General features: G+C 43.8%; 1 protein-coding gene across 1 annotated transcript in view; it reads right to left on the bottom strand.

Annotated features, from left to right (window-relative positions):
• The window catches only part of fmn2a (formin 2a), a 157,503-nt gene that overhangs the window by 86,210 nt on the left and 44,826 nt on the right, over positions 1–26,467 (bottom strand). Inside the window, exons 6-7 of the mRNA XM_061925252.1 lie at positions 25,940–26,027; positions 11,538–11,599 (exon numbers count right to left, since the gene is read on the bottom strand). Coding sequence (XP_061781236.1) covers positions 11,538–11,599; positions 25,940–26,027 — 150 coding nt within the window. The remainder of the gene's footprint in view (positions 1–11,537; positions 11,600–25,939; positions 26,028–26,467) is intronic.

The raw sequence follows: 26,467 nt of genomic DNA, 5'->3' as shown, positions 1-26,467 counted from the left end.
AAATAATACCCTTATAACCCAGAAAATGGGTTGCTCTATGAAAAACAACCCAAAAATGGTGCATCATTTTGAAAACCCAGAAATTGAGTTCAAATAATACCCTTATAACCCAGAAAATGGGTTGCTCTATGAAAAACAACCCAAAAATGGTGCATCATTTTGAAAACCCAGAAATTTAATTCAAATAATACCCTTTTAACCCCGAAAATGGGTTGCTCTTTGAAAAACAACCCAAAAATGGTGCATCATTTTGAAAACCCAGAAATTGAGTTCAAAGAATACCCTTATAACCCAGAAAATGGGTTGCTCTTTGAAAAACAACCCAAAAATGGTGCATCATTTTGATAACCCAGAAATTGAGTTGAAATAATACCCTTTTAACCCAGAAAATGGGTTGCTCTTTGAAAAACAAGCCAAAAATGGTGCATCATTTTGAAAACCCAGAAATTTTGTTCAAATAATACCCTTTTAACCCAGAAAATGGGTTGCTCTTTGAAAAACAACCCAAAAATGGTGCATCATTTTGAAAACCCAGAAATTGAGTTCAAATAATACCCTTTCAACCCAGAACATGGTTTGCTCTTTGAAAAACAACCCAAAAATGGTGCATCATTTTGAAAACCCAGAAATTGAGTTGAAATAATACCCCTTTAACCCAGAAAATGGGTTGCTCTTTGAAAAACAACCCAAAAATGGTGCATCATTTTGAAAACCCAAAAATTGAGTTGAAATAATACCCTTTTAACCCAGAAAATGGGTTGCTCTTTGAAAAACAACCCAAAATGGTGCATCATTTTGAAAACCCAGAAATTGAGTTCAAAGAATACCCTTATAACCCAGAAAATGGGTTGCTCTTTGAAAAACAACCCAAAATGGTGCATCATTTTGAAAACCCAGAAATTGAGTTCAAAGAATACCCTTATAACCCAGAAAATGGGTTGCTCTTTGAAAAACAACCCAAAAATGGTGCATCATTTTGAAAACCCAGAAATTGAGTTCAAATAATACCCTTTTAACCCAGAAAATGGGTTGCTCTTTGAAAAACAACCCAAAAATGGTGCATCATTTTGAAAACCCAGAAATTTAGTTCAAATAATACCCTTTCAACCCAGAAAATGGGTTGCTCTTTGAAAAACAACCCAAAAATGGTGCATCATTTTGAAAACCCAGAAATGTTGTTCAAATAATACCCTTTTAACCCAGAAAATGGGTTGCTCTTTGAAAAACAACCCAAAAATGGTGCATCATTTTGAAAACCCAGAAATTGAGTTCAAATAATACCCTTTTAACCCAGAAAATGGGTTGCTCTTTGAAAAACAACCCAAAAATGGTGCATCATTTTGAAAACCCAGAAATTGAATTCAAATAATACCCTTTTAACCCAGAAAATGGGTTGCTCTTTGAAAAACAACCCAAAAATGGTGCATCATTTTGAAAACCCAGAAATTGAGTTCAAATAATACCCTTTTAACCCAGAAAATGGGTTGCTCTTTGAAAAACAACCCAAAAATGGTGCATCATTTTGAAAACCCAGAAATTTAGTTCAAATAATACCCTTTTAACCCAGAAAATGGGTTGCTCTTTGAAAAACAACCCAAAAATGGTGCATCATTTTGAAAACCCAGAAATTGAATTCAAATAATACCCTTTTAACCCAGAAAATGGGTTTCTCTTTGAAAAACAACCCACAAATGGTGCATCATTTTAAAAACCCAGAAATTGAGTTCAAATAATACCCTTATAACCCAGAAAATGGGTTGCTCTTTATAAAAATAACTCCAAAATCTAACTAAATACTAGCAACCCATAAATTGGGTTACAAAAAATAACCCAGCAAATTTGAGTTTGCGCCTTAAAGCCTAGCAGTTAGCCGAGAGGCAGCTGGTCCACTGAAGCGTATCTGGAGGTAGCACTTGTCACCTCACTGAAGATTGCATCATCATTCCAGCCTGGAAAAGAACTAAAAAGGAACGTTCTCCCCTGATAAGAACATTTAGGATCTCATCTGTTCGCTCCAAAAGCCAATTTCCTTCCAACTGTATCTCATGGAACACGTTCTTAGGTTCTGTTCTTCACTGGCCTCACTTGGCCTGCATGGGTTCCCCCCCCCCCGACTTCACCACCAGGAGCTTTAATTGACAAAAGCTTGGCGTTGACAGCCTTGTATGCAAATATGATGAGTGCACGATACGAGTCTCCTACCAGCACCATTTCAAAAGGAAAAGAAGAAAAGAATCCGGCAATGCAAAAATGAAGGGTGGCACTTTTGGAGCAGTTCGACACACGAGCGACTCCAAAACATCACACGCTCGTGTCCTTTGGTTCACCTTTCACAGCGAGGCAGGAAAGTGCACATCTGAAGTGAAACATGTCTTCACAGCGGCGTGAGTGGCGTTGAGAGGAAAAAGCAAGCGTGCTGCAACAACAACAACAACAACAACAACAACAGCGTGATTGATTTGAGGTTTTTTTTTCCCACCTGAAATGTTCAACTTTGAGCTTTTCAGGAATGATAGCATCGCTTTCTCCTGCTGACTGCAAACAGCTGACGGATGCCTGCTCGGGGCGTCCAATGGCGAGTGTGCCCTAAAGCCCGCCACGTTTGGCGAGTGCGAACGCACGGATGTGCACGCCACCCGAGCCCTCCGTGGGCACGACTGCAAGAGGCGGGCCATGAGTCATCATTCTGGCACACAATGCCACCATGTCACTGAAGAATGGCATTAGATCGCTCCTCGCAGGTTCATAATCATAACGTACGTAACATTCCATCATGGAAATAAAATAGACTCAAAACAATCCAAAAGTCACAACACCCGGCCTCATCCACGACAACATTAATTAGTGTAATTAAGACGCCGGATTGAATTCATGCATTTACTCCATGCAAGTTCTTATTTAAAACGGACATCTCATAATAGAAATAAAATGCAAGACTGAAAACAATCCAAAAGTCAAAACTCACAGCACCCACCCTCACCCACGACAACATATATTAACATAATAAAGACGTGGGATTTAATTAATGCGATTACTCCTTTCAAGTTCTTATTTAAAACTGACACATCTCATAATAGAAATAAAATGCAAGACTGAAAACAATCCAAAACTCACAGCTTCCACACCCCTTCACAACAACATATATTAGCGTGATAAAGACGTGGGATCAAATTAATGCAATTACTCCTTGTAAATTCTTATTTAAAACTGACATTTTATAATATAAATAAAATGCAAGACTGAAAACAATCCAAAAGTCAAAACTAACAGCACCCACCCTCACCCACGACAACAAATATTAACGTAATAAAGACATGGGATTTAATTAATGAGATTACGCCTTGCAAGTTCTTATTTAAAACTGACATCTCATAATAGAAATAAAATGCAAGACTGAAAACAATCCAAAACTCACAGCTTCCACCCCCATTCACAACAACATATATTAGCGTAATAAAGATGTGGCATTTAATTAATGCAATTACTCCATGCAAATTCTTATTTAAAACGGACATCTCATAATATAAATAAAATGCAAGACTGAAAACAATCCAAAACTCACAGCTTCCACACCCCTTCACAACAACATATATTAGCGTGATAAAGACGTGGGATTTAATTAATGCAATTACTCCTTCTAAATTCTTATTTAAAACTGACATTTTATAATATAAATAAAATGCAAGACTGAAAACAATCCAAAAGTCAAAACTAACAGCACCCACCCTCACCCACGACAACAAATATTAACGTAATAAAGACGTGGGATTTAATTAATGCGATTACTCCTTTCAAGTTCTTATTTAAAACTGACACATCTCATAATAGAAATAAAATGCGAGACTGAAAACAATCCAAAACTCACAGCTTCCACACCCCTTCACAACAACATATATTAGCGTGATAAAGACGTGGGATCAAATTAATGCAATTACTCCTTGTAAATTCTTATTTAAAACTGACATTTTATAATATAAATAAAATGCAAGACTGAAAACAATCCAAAAGTCAAAACTCACAGCACCCACCCTCACCCACGACAACAAATATTAACGTAATAAAGACATGGGATTTAATTAATGAGATTACGCCTTGCAAGTTCTTATTTAAAACTGACATCTCATAATAGAAATAAAATGCAAGACTGAAAACAATCCGAAAGTCAAAACTCAAAGCACACGGCCTCACCCTCGGCCACATATATTAGCATAATAATAAAGACGTGGGATTTAATAATGCGATCACTCCTTGCAAGTTCTTATTTAAAACTGACATCTTACAATAGAAATAAAATGTAAAGACTCAAAACAATCAAAAAGTTATAATTCACAGCACGCAACCTCACCCGTGACTACATATATTAGCCTAATAAATGTGGAATTGAATTAAGTCGATCACTCCTTGCAAGTTTTTATTTAAAACTGACACATTTCATAATAGAAATAAAATGCCGGACTGAAAACAATCCAAAAGTCAAAACACACAGCACCCACCCTCACTCGAACTACATATGTTAGCGTAACAAAGACATGGGATTTAGTAATGGGGTCACTCTTTGCAAGTTTTTATTTAAACCTGACACATAAATAAAACGTAAAGACTCAAAACAATCCATAAGTTATAACTCATAGAAGGCGACCTCACCTGTGACTACATATATTAGCCTAATAAATGTGGGATTTATAGTGGAATGATATGAAATGTTCTATAGTGGAATGATATGAAATGTTCTATAATGGAATGATATGAAATGTTCTATAGTGAATGTTGCTAATGTTCTATAGTGGAATGATATGAAATGTTCTATAGTGGATGTTGCTAATGTTCTATAGTGGAATGATATGAAATGTACTATAGTGGATGTTGCTAATGTTCTATAGTGGAATGATATGAAATGTACTATAGTGGAATGATATGAAATGGTCTATAGTGAATGTTGCTAATGTTCTATAGTGGAATGATATGAAATGTTCTATAGTGGAATGATATGAAATGTTCTATAGTGAATGTTGCTAATGTTCTATAGTGGAATGATATGAAATGTTCTATAGTGGAATGATATGAAATGTTCTATAGTGGATGTTGCTAATGTACTATAGTGGAATGATATGAAATGTTCTATAGTGGAATGATATGAAATGTTCTATAGTGGAATGATATGAAATGTTCTATAGTGGAATGATATGAAATGGTCTATAGTGAATGTTGCTAATGTTCTATAGTGGAATGATATGAAATGTTCTATAGTGGAATGATATGAAATTGTCTATAGTGGATGTTGCTAATGTCCTATAGTGGAATGATATGAAATGTGCTATAGTGGAATGATATGAAATGTTCTATAATGAAATGATATGAAATGTTCTATAGTGAATGTTGCTAATGTTCTATAGTGGAATGATATGAAATGTACTATAGTGGAATGATATGAAATGTTCTATAGTGAATGTTGCTAATGTGCTATAGTGGAATGATATGAAATGTTCTATAGTGGATGTTGCTAATGTTCTATAGTGGAATGATATGAAATGTTCTATAGTGGAATGATATGAAATGTTCTATAGTGGAATGATATGAAATGTTCTATAGTGGAATGATATGAAATGTTCTATAGTGAATGTTGCTAATGTTCTATAGTGGAATGATATGAAATGTCTATAGTGGAATGATATGAAATTTCTATAGTGGAATGATATGAAATGTTCTATAGTGGAATGATATGAAATGTTCTATAGTGAATGTTGCTAATGTTCTATAGTGGAATGATATGAAATGTCCTATAGTGGAATGATATGAAATGTTCTATAGTGAATGTTGCTAATGTTCTATAGTGGAATGATATGAAATGTTCTATAGTGGAATGATATGAAATGTTCTATAGTGGAATGATATGAAATGTTCTATAGTGGAATGATATGAAATGTTCTATAGTGCAATGATATGAAATGTTCTATAGTGAATGTTGCTAATGTGCTATAGTGGAATGATATGAAATGTACTATAGTGGAATGATATGAAATGTTCTATAGTGGAATGATATGAAATGTTCTATAGTGGAATGATATGAAATGTTCTATAATGAAATGATATGAAATGTTCTATAGTGAATGTTGCTAATGTTCTATAGTGGAATGATATGAAATGTACTATAGTGGAATGATATGAAATGTTCTATAGTGAATGTTGCTAATGTGCTATAGTGGAATGATATGAAATGTTCTATAGTGGATGTTGCTAATGTTCTATAGTGGAATGATATGAAATGTTCTATAGTGGAATGATATGAAATTTCTATAGTGGAATGATATGAAATGTTCTATAGTGGAATGATATGAAATGTTCTATAGTGAATGTTGCTAATGTTCTATAGTGGAATGATATGAAATGTCCTATAGTGGAATGATATGAAATGTTCTATAGTGAATGTTGCTAATGTTCTATAGTGGAATGATATGAAATGTTCTATAGTGGAATGATATGAAATGTTCTATAGTGGAATGATATGAAATGTTCTATAGTGCAATGATATGAAATGTTCTATAGTGAATGTTGCTAATGTTCTATAGTGGAATGATATGAAATGTTCTATAGTGGAATGATATGAAATGTTCTATAGTGAATGTTGCTAATGTTCTATAGTGGAATGATATGAAATTTTCTATAGTGGAATGATATGAAATGTTCTATAGTGGATGTTGCTAATGTACTATAGTGGAATGATATGAAATGTTCTATAGTGGAATGATATGAAATGTTCTATAGTGGAATGATATGAAATGTTCTATAGTGGAATGATATGAAATGGTCTATAGTGAATGTTGCTAATGTTCTATAGTGGAATGATATGAAATGTTCTATAGTGGAATGATATGAAATTGTCTATAGTGGATGTTGCTAATGTCCTATAGTGGAATGATATGAAATGTGCTATAGTGGAATGATATGAAATGTTCTATAATGAAATGATATGAAATGTTCTATAGTGAATGTTGCTAATGTTCTATAGTGGAATGATATGAAATGTACTATAGTGGAATGATATGAAATGTTCTATAGTGAATGTTGCTAATGTGCTATAGTGGAATGATATGAAATGTTCTATAGTGGATGTTGCTAATGTTCTATAGTGGAATGATATGAAATGTTCTATAGTGGAATGATATGAAATGTTCTATAGTGGAATGATATGAAATGTTCTATAGTGGAATGATATGAAATGTTCTATAGTGAATGTTGCTAATGTTCTATAGTGGAATGATATGAAATGTCTATAGTGGAATGATATGAAATTTCTATAGTGGAATGATATGAAATGTTCTATAGTGGAATGATATGAAATGTTCTATAGTGAATGTTGCTAATGTTCTATAGTGGAATGATATGAAATGTCCTATAGTGGAATGATATGAAATGTTCTATAGTGAATGTTGCTAATGTTCTATAGTGGAATGATATGAAATGTTCTATAGTGGAATGATATGAAATGTTCTATAGTGGAATGATATGAAATGTTCTATAGTGGAATGATATGAAATGTTCTATAGTGCAATGATATGAAATGTTCTATAGTGAATGTTGCTAATGTGCTATAGTGGAATGATATGAAATGTACTATAGTGGAATGATATGAAATGTTCTATAGTGGAATGATATGAAATGTTCTATAGTGGAATGATATGAAATGTTCTATAATGAAATGATATGAAATGTTCTATAGTGAATGTTGCTAATGTTCTATAGTGGAATGATATGAAATGTACTATAGTGGAATGATATGAAATGTTCTATAGTGAATGTTGCTAATGTGCTATAGTGGAATGATATGAAATGTTCTATAGTGGATGTTGCTAATGTTCTATAGTGGAATGATATGAAATGTTCTATAGTGGAATGATATGAAATTTCTATAGTGGAATGATATGAAATGTTCTATAGTGGAATGATATGAAATGTTCTATAGTGAATGTTGCTAATGTTCTATAGTGGAATGATATGAAATGTCCTATAGTGGAATGATATGAAATGTTCTATAGTGAATGTTGCTAATGTTCTATAGTGGAATGATATGAAATGTTCTATAGTGGAATGATATGAAATGTTCTATAGTGGAATGATATGAAATGTTCTATAGTGCAATGATATGAAATGTTCTATAGTGAATGTTGCTAATGTGCTATAGTGGAATGATATGAAATGTACTATAGTGGAATGATATGAAATGTTCTATAGTGGAATGATATGAAATGTTCTATAGTGAATGTTGCTAATGTTCTATAGTGGAATGATATGAAAAGTTCTATAGTGGAATGATTTGAAATGTTCTATAGTGAATGTTGCTAATGTGCTATAGTGGAATGATATGAAATGTTCTATAGTGGATGTAGCTAATGTTCTATAGTGGAATGATATGAAATGTTCTATAGTGGAATGATATGAAATGTTCTATAGTGGAATGATATGAAATGTTCTATAGTGAATGGTGCTAATGTTCTATAGTGGAATGATATGAAATGTTCTATAGTGGAATGATATGAAATGTTCTATAGTGAATGTTGCTAATGTTCTATAGTGGAATGATATGAATTGTTCTATAGTGGAATGATATGAAATGTTCTATAGTGAATGTTGCTAATGTTCTATAGTGGAATGATATGAAATGTTCTATAGTGGAATGATATGAAATGTTCTATAGTGGAATGATATGAAATGTTCTATAGTGAATGTTGCTAATGTTCTATAGTGGAATGATATGAAATGTTCTATAGTGGAATGATATGAAATGTTCTATAGTGAATGTTGCTAATGTTCTACAGTGGAATGATATGAAATGTTCTATAGTGGAATGATATGAAATGTTCTATAGTGAATGTTGCTAATGTTCTATAGTGGAATGATATGAAATGTTCTATAGTGGAATGATATGAAATGTTCTATAGTGGAATGATATGAAATGTTCTATAGTGGATGTTGCTAATGTTCTATAGTGGAATGATATGAAATGTTCTATAGTGAATGTTGCTAATGTTCTATAGTGGAATGATATGAAATGTTCTATAGTGGAATGATATGAAATGTTCTATAGTGAATGTTGCTAATGTGCTATAGTGGAATGATATGAAATGTTCTATAGTGGAATGATATGAAATGTTCTATAATGGAATGATATGAAATGTTCTATAGTGGAATGATATGAAATGTTCTATAGTGGATGTTGCTAATGTTCTATAGTGGAATGATATGAAATGTTCTATAGTGGAATGATATGAAATGTTCTATAATGGAATGATATGAAATGTGCTATAGTGGAATGATATGAAATGTCCTATAGTGAATGTTGCTAATGTGCTATAGTGGAATGATATGAAATGTTCTATAGTGGAATGATATGAAATGTTTATAGTGGAATGATATGAAATGTTCTATAGTGGATGTTGCTAATGTTCTATAGTGGAATGATATGAAATGTTCTATAGTGGAATGATATGAAATGTTCTATAGTGGATGTTGCTAATGTTGTATAGTGGAATGATATGAAATGTTCTATAGTGGATGTTGCTAATGTCTATAGTGGAATGATATGAAATGTTCTATAGTGGAATGATATGAAATGTTCTATAGTGGAATGATATGAAATGTTCTATAGTGAATGTTGCTAATGTTCTATAGTGGAATGATATGAAATGAAACGGGGTGAATTCACTCAGTCATATCAACAGCAGGCAGACAAAGCAGAGACAGGGCACAATCACAAGGCCCCCAGCACATTCCGTTCTGAATAATCACGTATTGTGCGTACTGAGCAGCTCGCATTATGTGTGACTCCTCCCTTTAGAAGCAGCCTCAGCATGTAACTAGGGAACTCCTAAACGGCATAAATAGAGGAGCACGTGGGCTGTTCCTCAGAGCGTAGGGTGAGACTGTAACTGAGTGTGCAGCTCCATGCGTTCTCCACATGAGCAAAATTGAACTCTGTCTCTGCCCGATTCCTTGCTTCTTGTTCTGTTTAATAGATAGTCCGGTGCTTAAACCTGACAGTTTGTTTCTCCACTCTCCGTATTGATGTATTGATTTATTGATCCATCCATCCATCCATTTTCTACCGCTTATTCCCTTTTGGGGTCGCGGGGGGCGCTGGAGCCTATCTCAGCTACAATACACCCTGGACAAGTCGCCACCTCATCACAGGGCCAACACAGATAGATAGACAACATTCACACTCACATTCACACACTAAGGACCATTTAGTGTTGCCAATCAACCTATAGGTGCATGTCTTTGGAGGTGGGAGGGGCCTATCCCCAGGTGCATGTCTTTGGAGGTGGGAGGGGCCTATCCCCAGGTGCATGTTTTTGGAGGTGGGAGGGGCCTATCCCCAGGTGCATGTTTTTGGAGGTGGGAGGGGCCTATCCCCAGGTGCATGTCTTTGGAGGTGGGAGGGGCCTATCCCCAGGTGCATGTCCTTGGAGGTGGGAGGGGCCTACCCCCAGGTGCATGTCTTTAGAGGTGGGAGGGGCCTATCCCCAGGTGCATGTTTTTGGAGGTGGGAGGGGCCTATCCCCAAGTGCATGTCTTTGGAGGTGGGAGGGGCCTATCCCCAGGTGCATGTCTTTGGAGGTGGGAGGGGCCTATCCCCAGGTGCATGTCTTTGGAGGTGGGAGGGGCCTATCCCCAGGTGCATGTCTTTGGAGGTGGGAGGGGCCTACCCCCAGGTGCATGTCTTTGGAGGTGGGAGGGGCCTATCCCCAGGTGCATGTCTTTGGAGGTGGGAGGGGCCTATCCCCAGGTGCATGTTTTTGGAGGTGGGAGGGGCCTATCCCCAGGTGCATGTCTTTGGAGGTGGGAGGGGCCTATCCCCAGGTGCATGTCTTTGGAGGTGGGAGGGGCCTATCCCCAGGTGCATGTCCTTAGAGGTGGGAGGGGCCTATCCCCAGGTGCATGTCTTTGGAGGTGGGAGGGGCCTATCCCCAGGTGCATGTCTTTAGAGGTGGGAGGGGCCTATCCCCAGGTGCATGTCTTTGGAGGTGGGAGGGGCCTATCCCCAGGTGCATGTCTTTGGAGGTGGGAGGGGCCTATCCCCAGGTGCATGTCTTTGGAGGCGGGAGGGGCCTATCCCCAGGTGCATGTCTTTAGAGGTGGGAGGGGCCTATCCCCAGGTGCATGTCTTTGGAGGTGGGAGGGGCCTATCCCCAGGTGCATGTCTTTAGAGGTGGGAGGGGCCTACCCCCAGGTGCATGTCTTTAGAGGTGGGAGGAGCCTATCCCCAGGTGCATGTCTTTGGAGGTGGGAGGAAGCCGGAGTAGAACCCACGCAGTCACGGGGAGAACATGCAAACTCCACACAGAAAGATCCCGAGCCCGGGATTGAACCCAAGACTACTCAGGACCTTGGTATTGTGAGGCCGACGCACTAACCCCTGTTCCACCGTGCTGCCCTGATGTATTGATGCATTCTGCTCTGCAGAAATATTTACTGCTCTGGGTCGAGGATGGAAACTCAGTCATCATGCCTTCAAAATAAAAAGATGTCTTGGTACTCACGTTCTCATACAGCGCTTGCAGGGTCTCCAGATCCACGACAGTGTTGTCCATGTTTAGGACGGCTGCGGGAGAGAGGAGAGGATGTCATAAAAGTCGTCATGAGGAGGAGAATATTATGGTGTGGCTTGGGGCCGCAGACAAAGTCAAGTCGCATGCGGCCACTTGCATATTTCTCCCCCGAGGGGCCTCAAATGTCAAGCATAAATACAGCAGAGGTCTCAGAAATCTATGATCTGTGTTTGAACTCCCGTCTTTGAATTCCTGCTGTCGCCTTGTCGTCTCGCCGGCCGCCAGCATTAATCCTGGGAGAGTAAACGTCTGAAGACAAAGTGTTGAGGCAGAGGTGTCGCTGTGCACTTCATCAGCACTCAACACCCACATGTGGATTTCATGGCAGCCCTCAGACTGATGCTCACCTGGCTTGTGTCTGCTGATGTGTGAGAGGTGATAATGCAACACGTGGGAATTGAAAGTGTGTTTTGGTGTGAAATGGTCGGTAGAACTCCAATACCTCGCAATCAAATGTGTCTTGTGTTCATCCATCCATCTTCTTCCGCTTATCCAAGGTCGGGTCGCGGGGGCAGCAGCCTAAGTAGAGAAGCCCAGACTTCCCTCTCCCCAGCCACTTGGTCCAGCTCCTCCCGGGGGATCCCGAGGCGTTCCCAGGCCAGCCGGGAGACATAGTCTTCCCAACGTGTCCTGGGTCTTCCCCGTGGCCTCCTACCGGTCGGACGTGCCCTAAACACCTCCCGAGGGAGGCGTTCGGGTGGCATCCTGACCAGATGCCCGAACCACCTTATCTGGCTCCTCTCGATGTGGAGGAGCAGCGGCTTTACTTTGAGCTCCCCCCGGATGACAGAGCTTCTCACCCTATCTCTAAGGGAGAGACCCGCCACCCGGCGGAGGAAACTCATTTCGGCCGCTTGTACCCGTGATCTTGTCCTTTCGGTCATAACCCAAAGCTCATGACCATAGGTGAGGATGGGAACGTAGATCGACCGTTAAATTGAGAGCTTTGCCTTCCGGCTCAGCTCCTTCTTCACCACAACCGATCGATACAGCGTCCGCATTACTGAAGACGCCGCACCGATCCGCCTGTCGATCTCACCATCCACTTTTCCCTCACTCGTGAACAAGACTCCGAGGTACTTGAACTCCTCCACTTGGGGCAGGGTCTCCTCCCCAACCCGGAGATGGCACTACACCCTTTTCCGGGCGAGAACCATGGACTCGGACTTGGAGGTGCTGATTCTCATCCCAGTCGCTTCACACTCGGCTGCGAACCGATCCAGCGAGAGCTGAAGATCCTGGCCAGATGAAGCCATCAGGACCACATCATCTGCAAACAGCAGAGACCTAATCCTGCAGCCACCAAACCGAATCCCCTCAACGCCTTGACTGCGCCTAGAAATTCTGTCCATAAAAGTTCAGAACAGAATGGGTGACAAAGGGCAGCCTTGGCGGAGTCCAACCCTCACTGGAAACGTGTCCGACTTACTGCCGGCAATGCGGACCAAGCTCTGGCACTGATCATACAGGGAGCGAACTGCCACAATCAGACAGTCCGATACCCCATACTCTCTGAGCACTCCCCACAGGACTTCCCGAGGGACACGGTCGAATGCCTTCTCCAAGTCCACAGTCTTGTGTTCATAAGATGTCCAATTCATGTAAACATGGCCTCAACGTCCCCGTCCTGTCCTATTTTTGGATCTTTGCTTGACGTTAGGTATGGTGTTCCTGGGATTAGAGGCCTCACCTTTTCTCCGCCAAACATATTGCTGGGTATTGTGGCCAAACAGCTCCATTTTTCACACCGGTACTCAAAGTTCCACTCAGGATTGAATACAAAGTCTCCCTACTAACTCACCAGTGCCTCCATGGAAACGCCCCCTCCCTCTACCTCAAAGAACTACTCACCCCCAAATCCTCCACACCACACCTCCGCTCCGGACAGGCTAACCTCCTCCAACATCCGAGGACAAAGCTACAAACTATGGGAGACCGGGCTTTCTGCTCCGCCGCTCCCAGTCTGTGGAACGCTCTCCCTGACCACCTGAGGGCACCACAGACTGTGGATGCTTTTAAAAAAAAAAGGCTTAAAAACCCCTTTTTTTTTTTTTTTTAAAAAAGCCTTTTTAGATATATGTGTGCTAGTTCTAGCTATTAGGCTGTTCTAGTTTTTTTTTTTTTTTTACTATTTATTTTACTTGTTGGGGGCAGCTATTTGTGGTTCTAGCGTTGTTGTTGTTTTGTGTTTTTTGTTTTTTAAATGCACCGTAGCACTTTGAGGTTGTTTGCTCAATGTAAAGTGCTTTTACAAATAAAATCTATTATTATTATTACAAATTGGGTGATCCCCTTTTGTCAATCAATCAATCAATCAATCAATGTTTATTTATATAGCCCTAAATCACAAGTGTCTCAAAGGGCTGCACAAGCCACAACGACATCCTCGGTACAAAGCCCACATAAGGGCAAGGAAAAACTCACCCCAGTGGGACGTCGATGTGAATGACTATGAGAAACCTTGGAGAGGACCGCATATGTGGGTAACCCCCCCCCCTCTAGGGGAGACCGAAAGCAATGGATGTCGAGTGGGTCTGACATAATATTGTGAGAGTCCAGTCCATAGTGGATCGAACATAATAGTAAGAGTCCAGTCCATAGTGGGGCCAGCAGGACACCATCCCGAGCGGAGACGGGTCAGCAGCGCAGAGATGTTCCCAGCCGATGCACAGGCGAGCGGTCCACCCCGGGTCCCGACTCTGGACAGCCAGCACTTCATCCATGGCCACCGGACCTGTGCCCCCCCCCCCCCCTCAAGGAAAAGGGGAGCAGAGGAGAAAAGAAAAGAAACGGCAGATCAACTGGTCTAACAGGGGGGATATTTAAAGGCTAGAGTATACAAATGAGTTTTAAGATGGGACTTAAATGCTTCTACTGAGGTAGCATCTCTAATTGTTACCGGGAGGGCATTCCATAGTACTGGAGCCCCAATAGAAAACGCTCTATAGCCCGCAGACTTTTTTTGGGCTCTGGGAATCACTAATAAGCCAGAGTTCTTTGAACGCAGATTTCTTGCCGGGACATATTTTGTCATATTGATGTCATGACAAAATTGCATGACAAAATAAAACAAGCCCTTTGGCCACTGATTCTGTTCTGAACTTTTATGGACAGAATTTCTAGGCGCAGTCAAGGCGTTGAGGGGATCTGGTTTGGTGGCTGCAGGATTAGGTCTCTGCTTTTTGCAGATGATGTGGTCCTGATGGCTTCATCTGGCCAGGATCTTCAGCTCTCACTGGATCGGTTCGCAGCCGAGTGTGAAGTGACTGGGATGAGAATCAGCACCTCCAAGTCCGAGTCCATGGTTCTCGCCCGGAAAAGGGTGGAGTGCCATCTCCGGGTTGGGGAGGAGATCTTGCCCCAACTTGAGGAGTTCAAGTACCTGGGAGTCTTGTTCACGAGTGAGGGAAGAGTGGATGGTGAGATGGACAGGCGGATCGGTGCGGCGTCTTCAGTAATGCGGACGCTGTATCGATCCGTTGTGGTGAAGAAGGAGCTGAGCCGGAAGGCAAAGCTCTCAATTTTTCCGGTCGATCTACGTTCCCATCCTCACCTATGGTCATGAGCTTTGGGTTATGACCGAAAGGACAAGATCACGGGTACAAGCAGCCCAAATGAGTTTGGGTATCTCCCTTAGAGATAGGGTGAGAAGCTCTGTCATCTAGGAGGAACTCAAAGTAAAGCTGCTGCTCCTCCACATGGAGAGGAGCCAGATGAGGTGGTTCGGGTATCTGGTCAGGATGCCACCCGAACGCCTCCCTAGGGAGGTGTTTAGGGCACATCCGACCGGTAGGAGGCCACGGGGAAGACCCAGGACACGCTGGGAAGACTATCTCTCCCGGCTGGCCTGGGAACGCCTCGGGATCCCCCGGGAAGAGCTGGACGAAGTGGCTGGGGAGAGGGAAGTCTGGGCTTCCCTGCTTAGGCTGCTGCCCCCGCCACCCCACCTCAGATAAGCGGAAGAAGATGGATGGAAAATAAAACAAACTTAATATTTTTGTCAGGAGCTGTTGCTATTTGATGTGGTGAAAGTGCAGCATTGTATTAATACGCTACATTTCTAAGGGAGAATGTTTTAGGAGTTAATGTAAACAAAAAACTTCATTTTTAATGTGGCCCGAATGGTCAGGAATGTTAACATGTTTCTTTAAGCATACTTGAAGAGTTCAGTGAGGTTTTGTGGCGATAACAGTTACATTCCCTTCACAGAGTTGTTGTATTATCTTTTATTTCACACGACTGTTTCTCCCCATGTTCCTCTCCTCTGCGCACAGCATTTGCTTTTCATTAAAGCTGAGACTGAATCTGGCGGTCTCATCTTCCTTGTTGAAGATGGTTTCATTGTTGCGCTGACCGTCTGCTCGGATGGACGGACGCCATCTTTGCGGCCCGAACCTTCTTCTTTGCTCGGCGGCCACAACAAACAAAAGAAATGTTGACGACACGTCACCGAGCAACAGGGCTCTCGTAAACTGGGCGAGCATCTAAGATGATTGACAAGTCCTTTGGAGATACTTAGATGAGAGACGGCGGCGCCTGGGAAATAAAAGTCATGATTCACGGCCCGGGGTGGGACGATTACGCAACTGTGTGAAAGTGGGTTAATTTCCCTGTGAGGAACATCACATCCCTCTCCTGGGATTCATTGTCTCAAACACTTGGTTTGCAGATTGAGTGGAATAGTATGCTGCGTGCAAAAGTGGCTTGTCTAAAATATAGCCTTAATGCAAGAATTTTGACGGTTAAAGATGTTTTTAGTACGCCCGACTGGCAACAATGCTAATGAGCAGTTTATCCACAGTACCAGACTCCAAGAAGCACTTACAGTCCTGGTCCAAAGTCTACATACACTTGTAAAGAACATCATGTCATGGCTGTCAATCATTTCTACAACTCTTATTTGTTTGTGATGTAGTGATTGGAGCACATACTTGTTGGTCACAAAAAACATTCATGAAGTTTGCTTCTTTTATGAATTTATTATGGCTCTACTGAAAATGTGAGGGTGAAAAGTATACATACAGCAATGTTCATATTTGTTTACATGTCCCTTGGCAAGTTGACCTGCAATAAGGCGCTTTTGGTAGCCATCCACAAGCTTCTGCTTGACCACTTGACCACTAAATTGCTGCCATCCATCCATCCATCCATCTTCTTCCGCTTATCCGAGGTCGGGTCGCGGGGGCAGCAGCCTAAGCAGGGAAGCCCAGACTTCCCTCTCCCCAGCCACTTCGTCCAGCTCTTCCTGTGGGACCCCGAGGCGTTCCCAGGCCAGCCGGGAGACATAGTCTTCCCAACGTGTCCTGGGTCTTCCCCGTGGCCTCCTACCGGTCGGACGTGCCCTAAACACCTCCCGAGGGAGGCGATCGGGTGGCATCCTGACCAGATGCCCGAACCACCTCATCTGGCTCCTCTCCATGTGGAGGAGCAGCGGCTTTACTTTGAGCTCCCCCCGGACGACAGAGCTTCTCACCCTATCTCTAAGGGAGAGACCCGCCACCCGGCGGAGGAAACTCATTTGGGCCGCTTGTACCCGTGATCTTGTCCTTTCGGTCATAACCCAAAGCTCATGACCATAGGTGAGGATGGGAACGTAGATCGACCGGTAAATTGAGAGCTTTGCCTTCCGGCTCAGCTCCTTCTTCACCACAACGGATCGATACAGCGTCCGCATTACTGAAGACGCCGCACCGATCCGCCTGTCGATCTCACGATCCACTCTTCCCTCACTCGTGAACAAGACTCCGAGGTACTTGAACTCCTCCCCAACCCGGAGATGGCACTCCACCCTTTCCCGGGCGAGAACCATGGACTCGGACTTGGAGGTGCTGATTCTCATCCCAGTCGCTTCACACTCGGCTGCGAACCGATCCAGTGAGAGCTGAAGATCCTGGCCAGATGAAGCCATCAGGACCACATCATCTGCAAAAAGCAGAGACCTAATCCTGCAGCCACCAAACCAGATCCCCTCAACGCCTTGACTGCGCCTAGAAATTCTGTCCATAAAAGTTCAGAACAGAATGGGTGACAAAGGGCAGCCTTGGCGGAGTCCAACCCTCACTGGAAACTTACTACCGGCAATGCGGACCAAGCTCTGGCACTGATCATACAGGGAGCGGACTGCCACAATCAGACAGTCCGATACCCCATACTCTCCGAGCACTCCCCACAGGACTTCCCGAGGGACACGGTCGAATGCCTTCTCCAAGTCCACAAAACACATGTAGACTGGTTGGGCAAACTCCCATGCACCCTCAAGGACCCTGCCCAGAGTATAGAGCTGGTCCACAGTTCCACGACCAGGACGAAAACCACACTGTTCCTCCTGAATCCGAGGTTCGACTATCCGGCGTAGCCTCCTCTCCAGTACACCTGAATAGACCTTACCGGGAAGGCTGAGGAGTGTGATCCCACGATAGTTAGAACACACCCTCCGGTTCCCCTTCTTAAAGAGAGGAACCACCACCCCGGTCTGCCAATCCAGAGGTACCGCCCCCGATGTCCACGCGATGCTGCAGAGTCTTGTCAACCAAGACAGCCCCACAGCATCCAGAGCCTTAAGGAACTCCGGGCGGATCTCATCTACTCCTGGGGCCTTGCCACCGAGGAGCTTTTTAACTACCTCAGCAACCTCAGCCCCAGAAATAGGAGAGCCCACCACAGACTCCCCAGGCACTGCTTCCTCATAAGAAGACGTGTTGGTGGGATTGAGGAGGTCTTCGAAGTATTCCCTCCACCGCTCCACAACATCCGCAGTCGAGGTCAGCAGAACACCATCCTCGCCATACACGGTGTTGATAGTGCACTGCTTCCCCTTCCTGAGGCCTAAATTGCTGCAGTTCAGCTAAATGTGTTGGACTTGTTTCTTCAGCATTGTCCACACCTTTAAGTCAGGACTTTGGGAAGGCCATTCTAAAACCTTAATTCTAGCTTGATTTAGTCATTCCTTTACCACTTTTGAGGTGTTTTTGGGGTCATTGTCCTGTTGGAACACCCAACTGCGCCCAAGACCCAACCTCCGGTCTGATGATTTTAGCTTGTCCTGAACAATTTGGAGCTAATCCTCCTTTTTCATTGTCCCATTTAAAGCAGCAGTTCCATTGGCAGCAAAACAGGCCCAGAGCATAATACTACCACCACCATGCTTGACTGTAGGAATGGTGTTCCTGGGATTAAAGGCCTCACCTTTTCTCCTCCAAACATATTGCTGGTGGCCAAACAGCTACATTTTTGTTTCAAGTATGTGCTCCAATCACTACATCACAATAAAATAAGAGTTGTAGAAATGATTGTAAAGTCAAGACAGCCATGACATTAGTTAAAGGTAAAGTTAAAGTAGCAATGATTGTCACACACACACACAAGGTGTGGTGAAATTTGTCCACTGCATTTGACCCATCACCCTTGATCACCCCCTGGGAAGTGAGGTTGAGCAGGGAGCAGCAGCAGTGGCTGCGTGTATATGTATTAGAGATGCGCGGATAGGCAATTATTTCATCCACAACTGCATCACAAAAGTCGTCAACCATCCGCCATCCACCCGTCTAACATTTCATAAACACCGCACCCGCCCGCACCCGCCCGTTGTTATATATCTAATATAGACGATGCAAGGCATTAGTGAGGTTATAAAGCTTTTGCCTGTTAAAGAAAGGAGACTGATCCAATTCAGCAGAGACATTCAATACGTGCCACGCTGTCACGGCCCAGACGCACACCAGTGCGCAATCATCTGGGAGCCGTGCTGAGCGCACCTCCAAGCGCGTGGAGGTGCGATGTCCCTCGCACCCGCGGTGGCTCCACCCGGGCTCGCGCCCGAGGCTTCAGCGCGCACCGCGGCGGCCATCCTACTCGTCACAGCCTAGCCCTCGTGGCTCTCGCTGCCGGCGACGGCCGGGTATGGGCCCGACGCTCCAGCGCCATCCATTTTCAGGGCTAGTTGATTCGGCAGGTGGGTTGTTACACACTCCTTAGCGGGTTCCGACTTCCATGGCCACCGTCCTGCTGTCTATATCAACCAACACCTTTTCTGGGGTCTGATGAGCGTCGGCATCGGGCGCCTTAACCCGGCGTTCGGTTCATCCCGCAGCGCCAGTTCTGCTTACCAAAAGTGGCCCACTCGGCTCACCAGGGTGAGCCCCACCCCTTTCGTGAGCGCACTGCGCGCGGAGTGACCCCTGTTACGCGCCCCCGGCAACGGGGGTGGCGGGCAGGTAAGCTGCGCGGGCGGAGCATGCGGAGTGACCCCTGTTATGCGCCCCCGGCAACGGGGGTGGCGGGCAGGTAAGCTGCGCGGGCGGAGCATGCGGAGTGACCCCTGTTACGAGCCCCCGGCCACGGGGGTGGCGGGCAGGTAAGCTGCTTACCTGCTGCGTGTGACGCCGGCCGCGGCGAAGGCGGACGAGGCGGGGTGTCGTGCGGTGGGCGCGGTGGTGACCGTGGACGTGCATCGGGCCCTTCTCGCGGATCACCTCAGCTACGGCTCCCGGTGGGGCCCTCTCGGGGGAAGGGGCCTCGGTTCCGGACCCCGGCGAGGCGTCCCTTCTCCGCTCCGTAAAAGTGTCCATCTCTTTTTCTTTTTTCTTCTTCTGTTGTGGCATATGCTGCAGGTGCCTGCTCGTTTTTCGTATGTGGGTAACAACATTTAACTATGTATATATATTTACCAATTGGTTTAACTGCCACCCGCCTGAATCTATTTAAAATCTAATTTTTTTTTATTTCAACCGCCCGACCCGACCCGCGGATTGAATCTAATTTTTTTTAATTTCAACCGCCTGACCCGCGGATAATCCGCGGACTCCGCGGTTGTGTCCGCAAACCGCGCATCTCTAATATGCATGTATGTGTGTGTGCATATATGTGTGTATATGTGTATATATATGTATATATATGTGTATACCGTATTTTCCGCACTATAAGGCACACCTAAAAACCTCCAATTTCCTCAAAAGCTGACAGTGCGCCTTATAGTCCGGTGCGCCTTATATATGGACCAATATTGAACCACAACAGGTCTCGCAACTACGGTAACTACGACAACTTCATTTTCCCCCTTCTACGGCTGCTTACCGTAGAAGAAGAACTTTTCTTTTACGGGGGAAAATGAAGTCCCATAGTTGCGAGACCAAAACTTTAAGTAAAGACCCAAAAATGGCTCCTATTAAGAGACACGCTTACGACGTAGAGTTTAAACTTAAGGCGATCAGTCACGCAGTAGAATTCAGCAGCGAGAGAATTGAACATTAAGGAATGAATGGTGCTGAAGTGGAGGAAGCAACATGATGACCTGCGCCAAGTAAAGAAGACTAAACAGAGTTTCCGAGGGAACAAAGTGAGATGGCTACACTTGGAGGACAAACTGGTTGTTAAACAGAGAGCAGCAAGTAGAAGTGTCAGTACAATCACTATTTGTTTTCTTGACATTCCCTTTAGCGCAGCTCCATCTAATGGATGCATAACGTAACCCCAGCCTCTACCTTATGGTCTATTCTATGCGCCTTATAATCCGGTGCGTCTTATATATGAACACATTCTCAAAATAAACCATTTATTGAAGGTGCGCCTTATAATCCGGTACACCTTATAGTGCTGAAAATACGGTATATGCATATATGTATGTATATATGTACATGTATGTATATGTGTGTATATATATATATATATAGCCTCAATCTGAACCTTGGTATTTACCGTGATGACGGACTGGCAGTGTGTCGCGCCTCGCCAAGGAGCAGCGAGAATACCAAGAAGCGCATATGCCAAATTTTCAAAGAGAACGGCCTACGGATCACGATTGAAGCCAACAAGCAAACCGTCAACTTCCTTGACGTCACTTTCAACCTGAGAAATAACAGCTACCAACCATTCACGAAACCCAACACAACACTCCAATACGTGCACCATGACAGCAACCACCCACCCACCACCACGAAAAGAATACCTACCGGAATTAATAAAAGACTATCGATGCTGTCATCTAGCAAAGCTGAATTTGACCTAGCAACCCCCCCGTACCAAAAAACCCTTGATGAAAGCGGATACAATTTCACCCTCACCTATGAACCCACGCCAGGAAACCAGCCAAAAAAGAACAGAAAACGAAACGACATCATCTGGTACAACCCCCCATACAGCAAAAACGTCTCAACTAACATTGGACACAAATTCCTCAATCTGATTGACAAACACTTTCCCAAAGACAACACCCTAAGAAAAGTATTCAACAAGAACAACATTAAATTGAGCTACAGCTGCATGAACAATATACGACAAATCATCTCAAACCACAACAAAACAATTGCAAATGAGCCGTCGGCCCCCGGACAGAGCGACTCCAAAACCAACAAAGGCTGTAACTGTCGAAAGAAACCTGATTGCCCTCTCAACGGGGGGTGCTTACAAACATCAGTTGTCTACCAATCTAAGGTAATACGCAAGGACATTAACACATCCGACACATATGTAGGATTAACCGAGGGAGAATTCAAAACCAGATGGAACAATCACAAGGCTTCTTTCAGGAACAAAAACCTGCGAAATACCACAGAACTCAGCAAACACATTTGGGACCTCAAAGACAATAATGTTGAATATTCAATAACATGGAAAATTCTTGCATCCAGCACACCTTACAATAGTGGTAATAAAAGATGCAACCTATGCTTGAAAGAGAAACTGTTTATTATTTACCGTCCAGACTTGTCATCCCTCAACAAGCGCAGCGAAATTGTAACAACATGCCGCCATAGACGGAAACACCTCCTAGGTAACACATGAGCCAATCACCACGCCCCTACGCCAGCCTGTACCCACCCACTCTGTGCCCTATATAAACCATGGTATGCGAATGCTCCCATTAAAATCTCCTGACGATTGAGGGAACCCCCCCTCATGAAACAGGACTGTAGAGATGAAATAGTCTTGTGATTTTTTTTCCCCACACATACATATATATATATATATATATATATATATATATATATAATATATGTGTATGTATATGTATGTATGTGTATATGTATATATATGCATATGTATGGGTATATGCATGTGTGTGGATATATACATATTAGAGATGCGCGGTTTGCGGACACAACCGCAGAGTCCGCGGATTATCCGCGGGTCGGGCGGTTGAAATAAAAAAAAAAAAGATTTTATCCGCGGGTCGGGTCGGGCGGTTGAAATAAAAAAAAATTAGATTTTAAATAGATTCAGGCGGGTGGCAGTTAAACCAATTCGGAAATATATACAGTGGGGCAAAAAAGTATAAAGTCAGCCACCAATTGTGCAAGTTCTCCCACTTTAAATGATGACAGAGGTCTGTCATTTTCATCATAGGTACACTTCAACTGTGAGAGACAGAATGTGAAAAAAAATCCAGGAATTCACATTGTAGGATTTTTAAAGAATTTATTTGTAAATTATGGTGGAAAATAAGTATTTGGTCAATAACAAAAATTCAACTCAATACTTTGTAATATAACCTTTGTTGGCAATAACAGAGGTCAAACAATTACTATAGGTCTTTACCAGGTTTGCACACACAGTAGCTGGTATTTTGGCCCATTCCTCCATGCAGATCTTCTCGAGAGCAGTGATGTTTTGGGGCTGTCGCCGAGCAACACAGACTTTCAACTCCCTCCACAGATTTTCTATGGGGTTGAGGTCTGGAGACTGGCTAGGCCACTCCAGGACTTTCAAATGCTTCTTACGGAGCCACTCCTTTGTTGCCCGGGCGGTGTGTTTGGGATCATTGTCATGCTGGAAGACCCAGCCACGTTTCATCTTCAAAGCTCTCTCTGATGGAAGGAGGTTTTGGCTCAAAATCTCACGATACATGGCCCCATTCATTCTTTCCTTAACACGGATCAGTCGGCCTGTCCCCTTAGCAGAAAAACAGCCCCAAAGCATGATGTTTCCACCCCCGTGCTTCACAGTAGTTATGGTGTTCTTGGGATGCAACTCAGTATTCTTCTTCCTCCAAACACGATGAGTTGAGTTTATACCAAAAAGTTCTATTTTGGTTTCATCTGACCACATGACATTCTCCCAATCCTCTGCTGTATCATCCATGTGCTCTCTGGCAAACTTCAGACGGGCCTGGACATGCACTGGCTTAAGCAGGGGGACACGTCTGGCACTGCAGGATTTGATTCCCTGTCGGCGTAGTGTGTTACTGATGGTAACCTTTGTTACTTTGGTCCCAGCTCTCTGCAGGTCATTCACCAGGTCCCCCCGTGTGGTTCTGGGATTTTTGCTCACCGTTCTCATGATCATTTTGACCCCACGGGATGAGATCTTGCGTGGAGCCCCAGATCGAGGGAGATTATCAGTGGTCTTGTATGTCTTCCATTTTCCGATAATTGCTCCCACAGTTGATTTTTTCACACCAAGCTGCTTGCCTATTGTAGATTCACTCTTCACAGTCTAGTGCAGGTCTACAATTATTTTCCTGGTGTCCTTCGACAGCTCTTTGGTCTTGGCCATAGTGGAGTTTGGAGTCTGACTGTTTGAGGCTGTGGACAGGTGTCTTTTATACAGATAACAAGTTCAAACAGGTGCCATTAATACAGGTAACAAGTGGAGGACAGAAGAGCTTCTTAAAGAAGAAGTTACAGGTCTGTGAGAGCCAGAGATCTTCCTTGTTTGAAGTGACCAAATACTTATTTTCCACCATAATTTACAAATAAATTCTTTAAAATTCCTACAATGTGAATTCCTGGATTTTTTTTTTCACATTCTGTCTCTCACAGTTGAAGTGTACCTATGATGAAAATTACACACCTCTGTCATCATTTTAAGTGGGAGAACTTGCACAATCGTGGCTGACTAAATACTTTTTTGCCCCACTGTATATATAGTTAAATGTTGTTACCCACATACGAAAAACGAGCAGGCACCTGCAGCATATGCCACAACAGAAGAAGGAAAAAAAAAAGAGATGGACACTTTTACGGAGCGGAGAAGGGACGCCTCGCCGGGGTCCGGGACCGAGGCCCCTTCCCCCGAGAGGGCCCCGGAGCTGAGGGATCCGCGAGAAGGGCCCGACGCACGTCCAGGGTCACCACCGCGCCCACCGCACCGACACCCCGCCTCGTCCGCCTTCGCCGCGGCCGGCGTCACGCGCAGCAGGTAAGCAGCTTACCTGCCCGCCACCCCCGTTGCCGGGGGGCGCGTAACAGGGGTCACTCCGCGCGCAGTGCGCTCACGAAAGGGGTGGGGCTCACCCTGGTGAGCCGAGTGGGCCACTTTTGGTAAGCAGAACTGGCGCTGCGGGATGAACCGAACGCCGGGTTAAGGCGCCCGATGCCGACGCTCATCAGACCCCAGAAAAGGTGTTGGTTGATATAGACAGCAGGACGGTGGCCATGGAAGTCGGAACCCGCTAAGGAGTGTGTAACAACCCACCTGCCGAATCAACTAGCCCTGGAAATGGATGGCGCTGGAGCGTCGGGCCCATACCCGGCCGTCGCCGGCAGCGAGAGCCACGAGGGCTAGGCCGCGACGAGTAGGATGGCCGCCGCGGTGCGCGCTGAAGCCGCGCTGAAGCCGCGGTGCGCGCTGAAGCCTCGGGCGCGAGCCCGGGTGCAGCCGCCGCGGGTGCGAGGGACATCGCACCTCCACGCGCTTGGAGGTGTGCTCAGCGCGGCTCCCAGATGATTGCGCACTGGTGTGCGTCTGGGCCGTGACAGCGTGGCACGCATTGAATGTCTGTGCTAAATTGGATCAGTCTCCTTTCTTTAACAGGCAAAAGCTTTATAACCTCACTAATGCCTTGCATCGTCTATATTAGATATATAACAACGGGCGGGTGCGGGCGGATGGCGGGCGGATGCGGTTCTGATCAAATGTTAGATCGGGTGGATTGCGGATGAAATAATTGCCTATCCGCGCATCTCTAGTATGCACCTTAGGGGATCTGCACCAATTGCATTGTTCTTTGAACCTGTTCACTGTAATAATGACAATAAAACTCTATTCTATGCTGATGGTGTATTTGACGGAGAGGCAGGTTGAAGGAGATGGTGTAGAAGTCAACTCTCCAAGGTACTGCTAGTACTTCATACAACTATTGTAGTACATTCTACTGCGTTGTCTGATGCAATATTTGTCATCTAAAAGTTGGATTTTTAGGGGGTCGATCCCCGATGAAATTGCTTTAAATTCATTCCAATGGTCAACACTCTTTCAGGAGAGCAGCTTTTGGAGGTAGGAACCAGTGAGGCGTCTCCAAGGTACCGCCGTGTTGAGCATGTTGCTTCAACCACGACATGTGCATGTAAGTGCCGGTGTGGTGATGTCATCAAGACCCGCGTGGAGACGCCACTCACCATTCTGGATGTCCTTCATGTCAAGATGGATGCTGGACATGAGGATGCCAACAGCCTGAGAGCGCTTGTTGCTCAGCAGCTTCAGCACCTGCAGACCAGAGGAGGAGAGAAGAAGTCATCAATGACATGTGACAGCATCTTTATGTTGGGGTTGAAACATTCCTCAGGGGACAATAAAATAGAGCTAGAAGCCACAAATGGCCCCCAGGCTGCACTTTGGACACCACTTACATTATGAGTGGAAAACAACATTTTTCCAGAGAGGTTTGTGATACAACTGTTGTTATGAGAGGAGGAATACGTCATATTAGATAACTACTTGAAGTCTTTTTGCCACTTGTGTCATTTCAACCCTAACCCAGATATCAATTCAAAACAAAACAAAAATCACTTTAAATCAAACTGTGGCCAAGAATTGTCTATTTTGTCACAACATATCTGGAGTTAACATCATCCTTCAAGTATATTATGGACAAATTAATATCAATATTACACTCATGTTTATTGTTGATGTTTGTGGCTGATGTT

The sequence above is a fragment of the Nerophis lumbriciformis genome, linkage group LG02 (genome assembly GCF_033978685.3).
Source record: "Nerophis lumbriciformis linkage group LG02, RoL_Nlum_v2.1, whole genome shotgun sequence".
Classification (NCBI taxonomy): Eukaryota; Metazoa; Chordata; class Actinopteri; order Syngnathiformes; family Syngnathidae; genus Nerophis; species Nerophis lumbriciformis.
The sequence above is the reverse complement of the archived record's forward strand: the minus strand, read 5'-3'. Positions and strand labels throughout refer to the sequence as shown.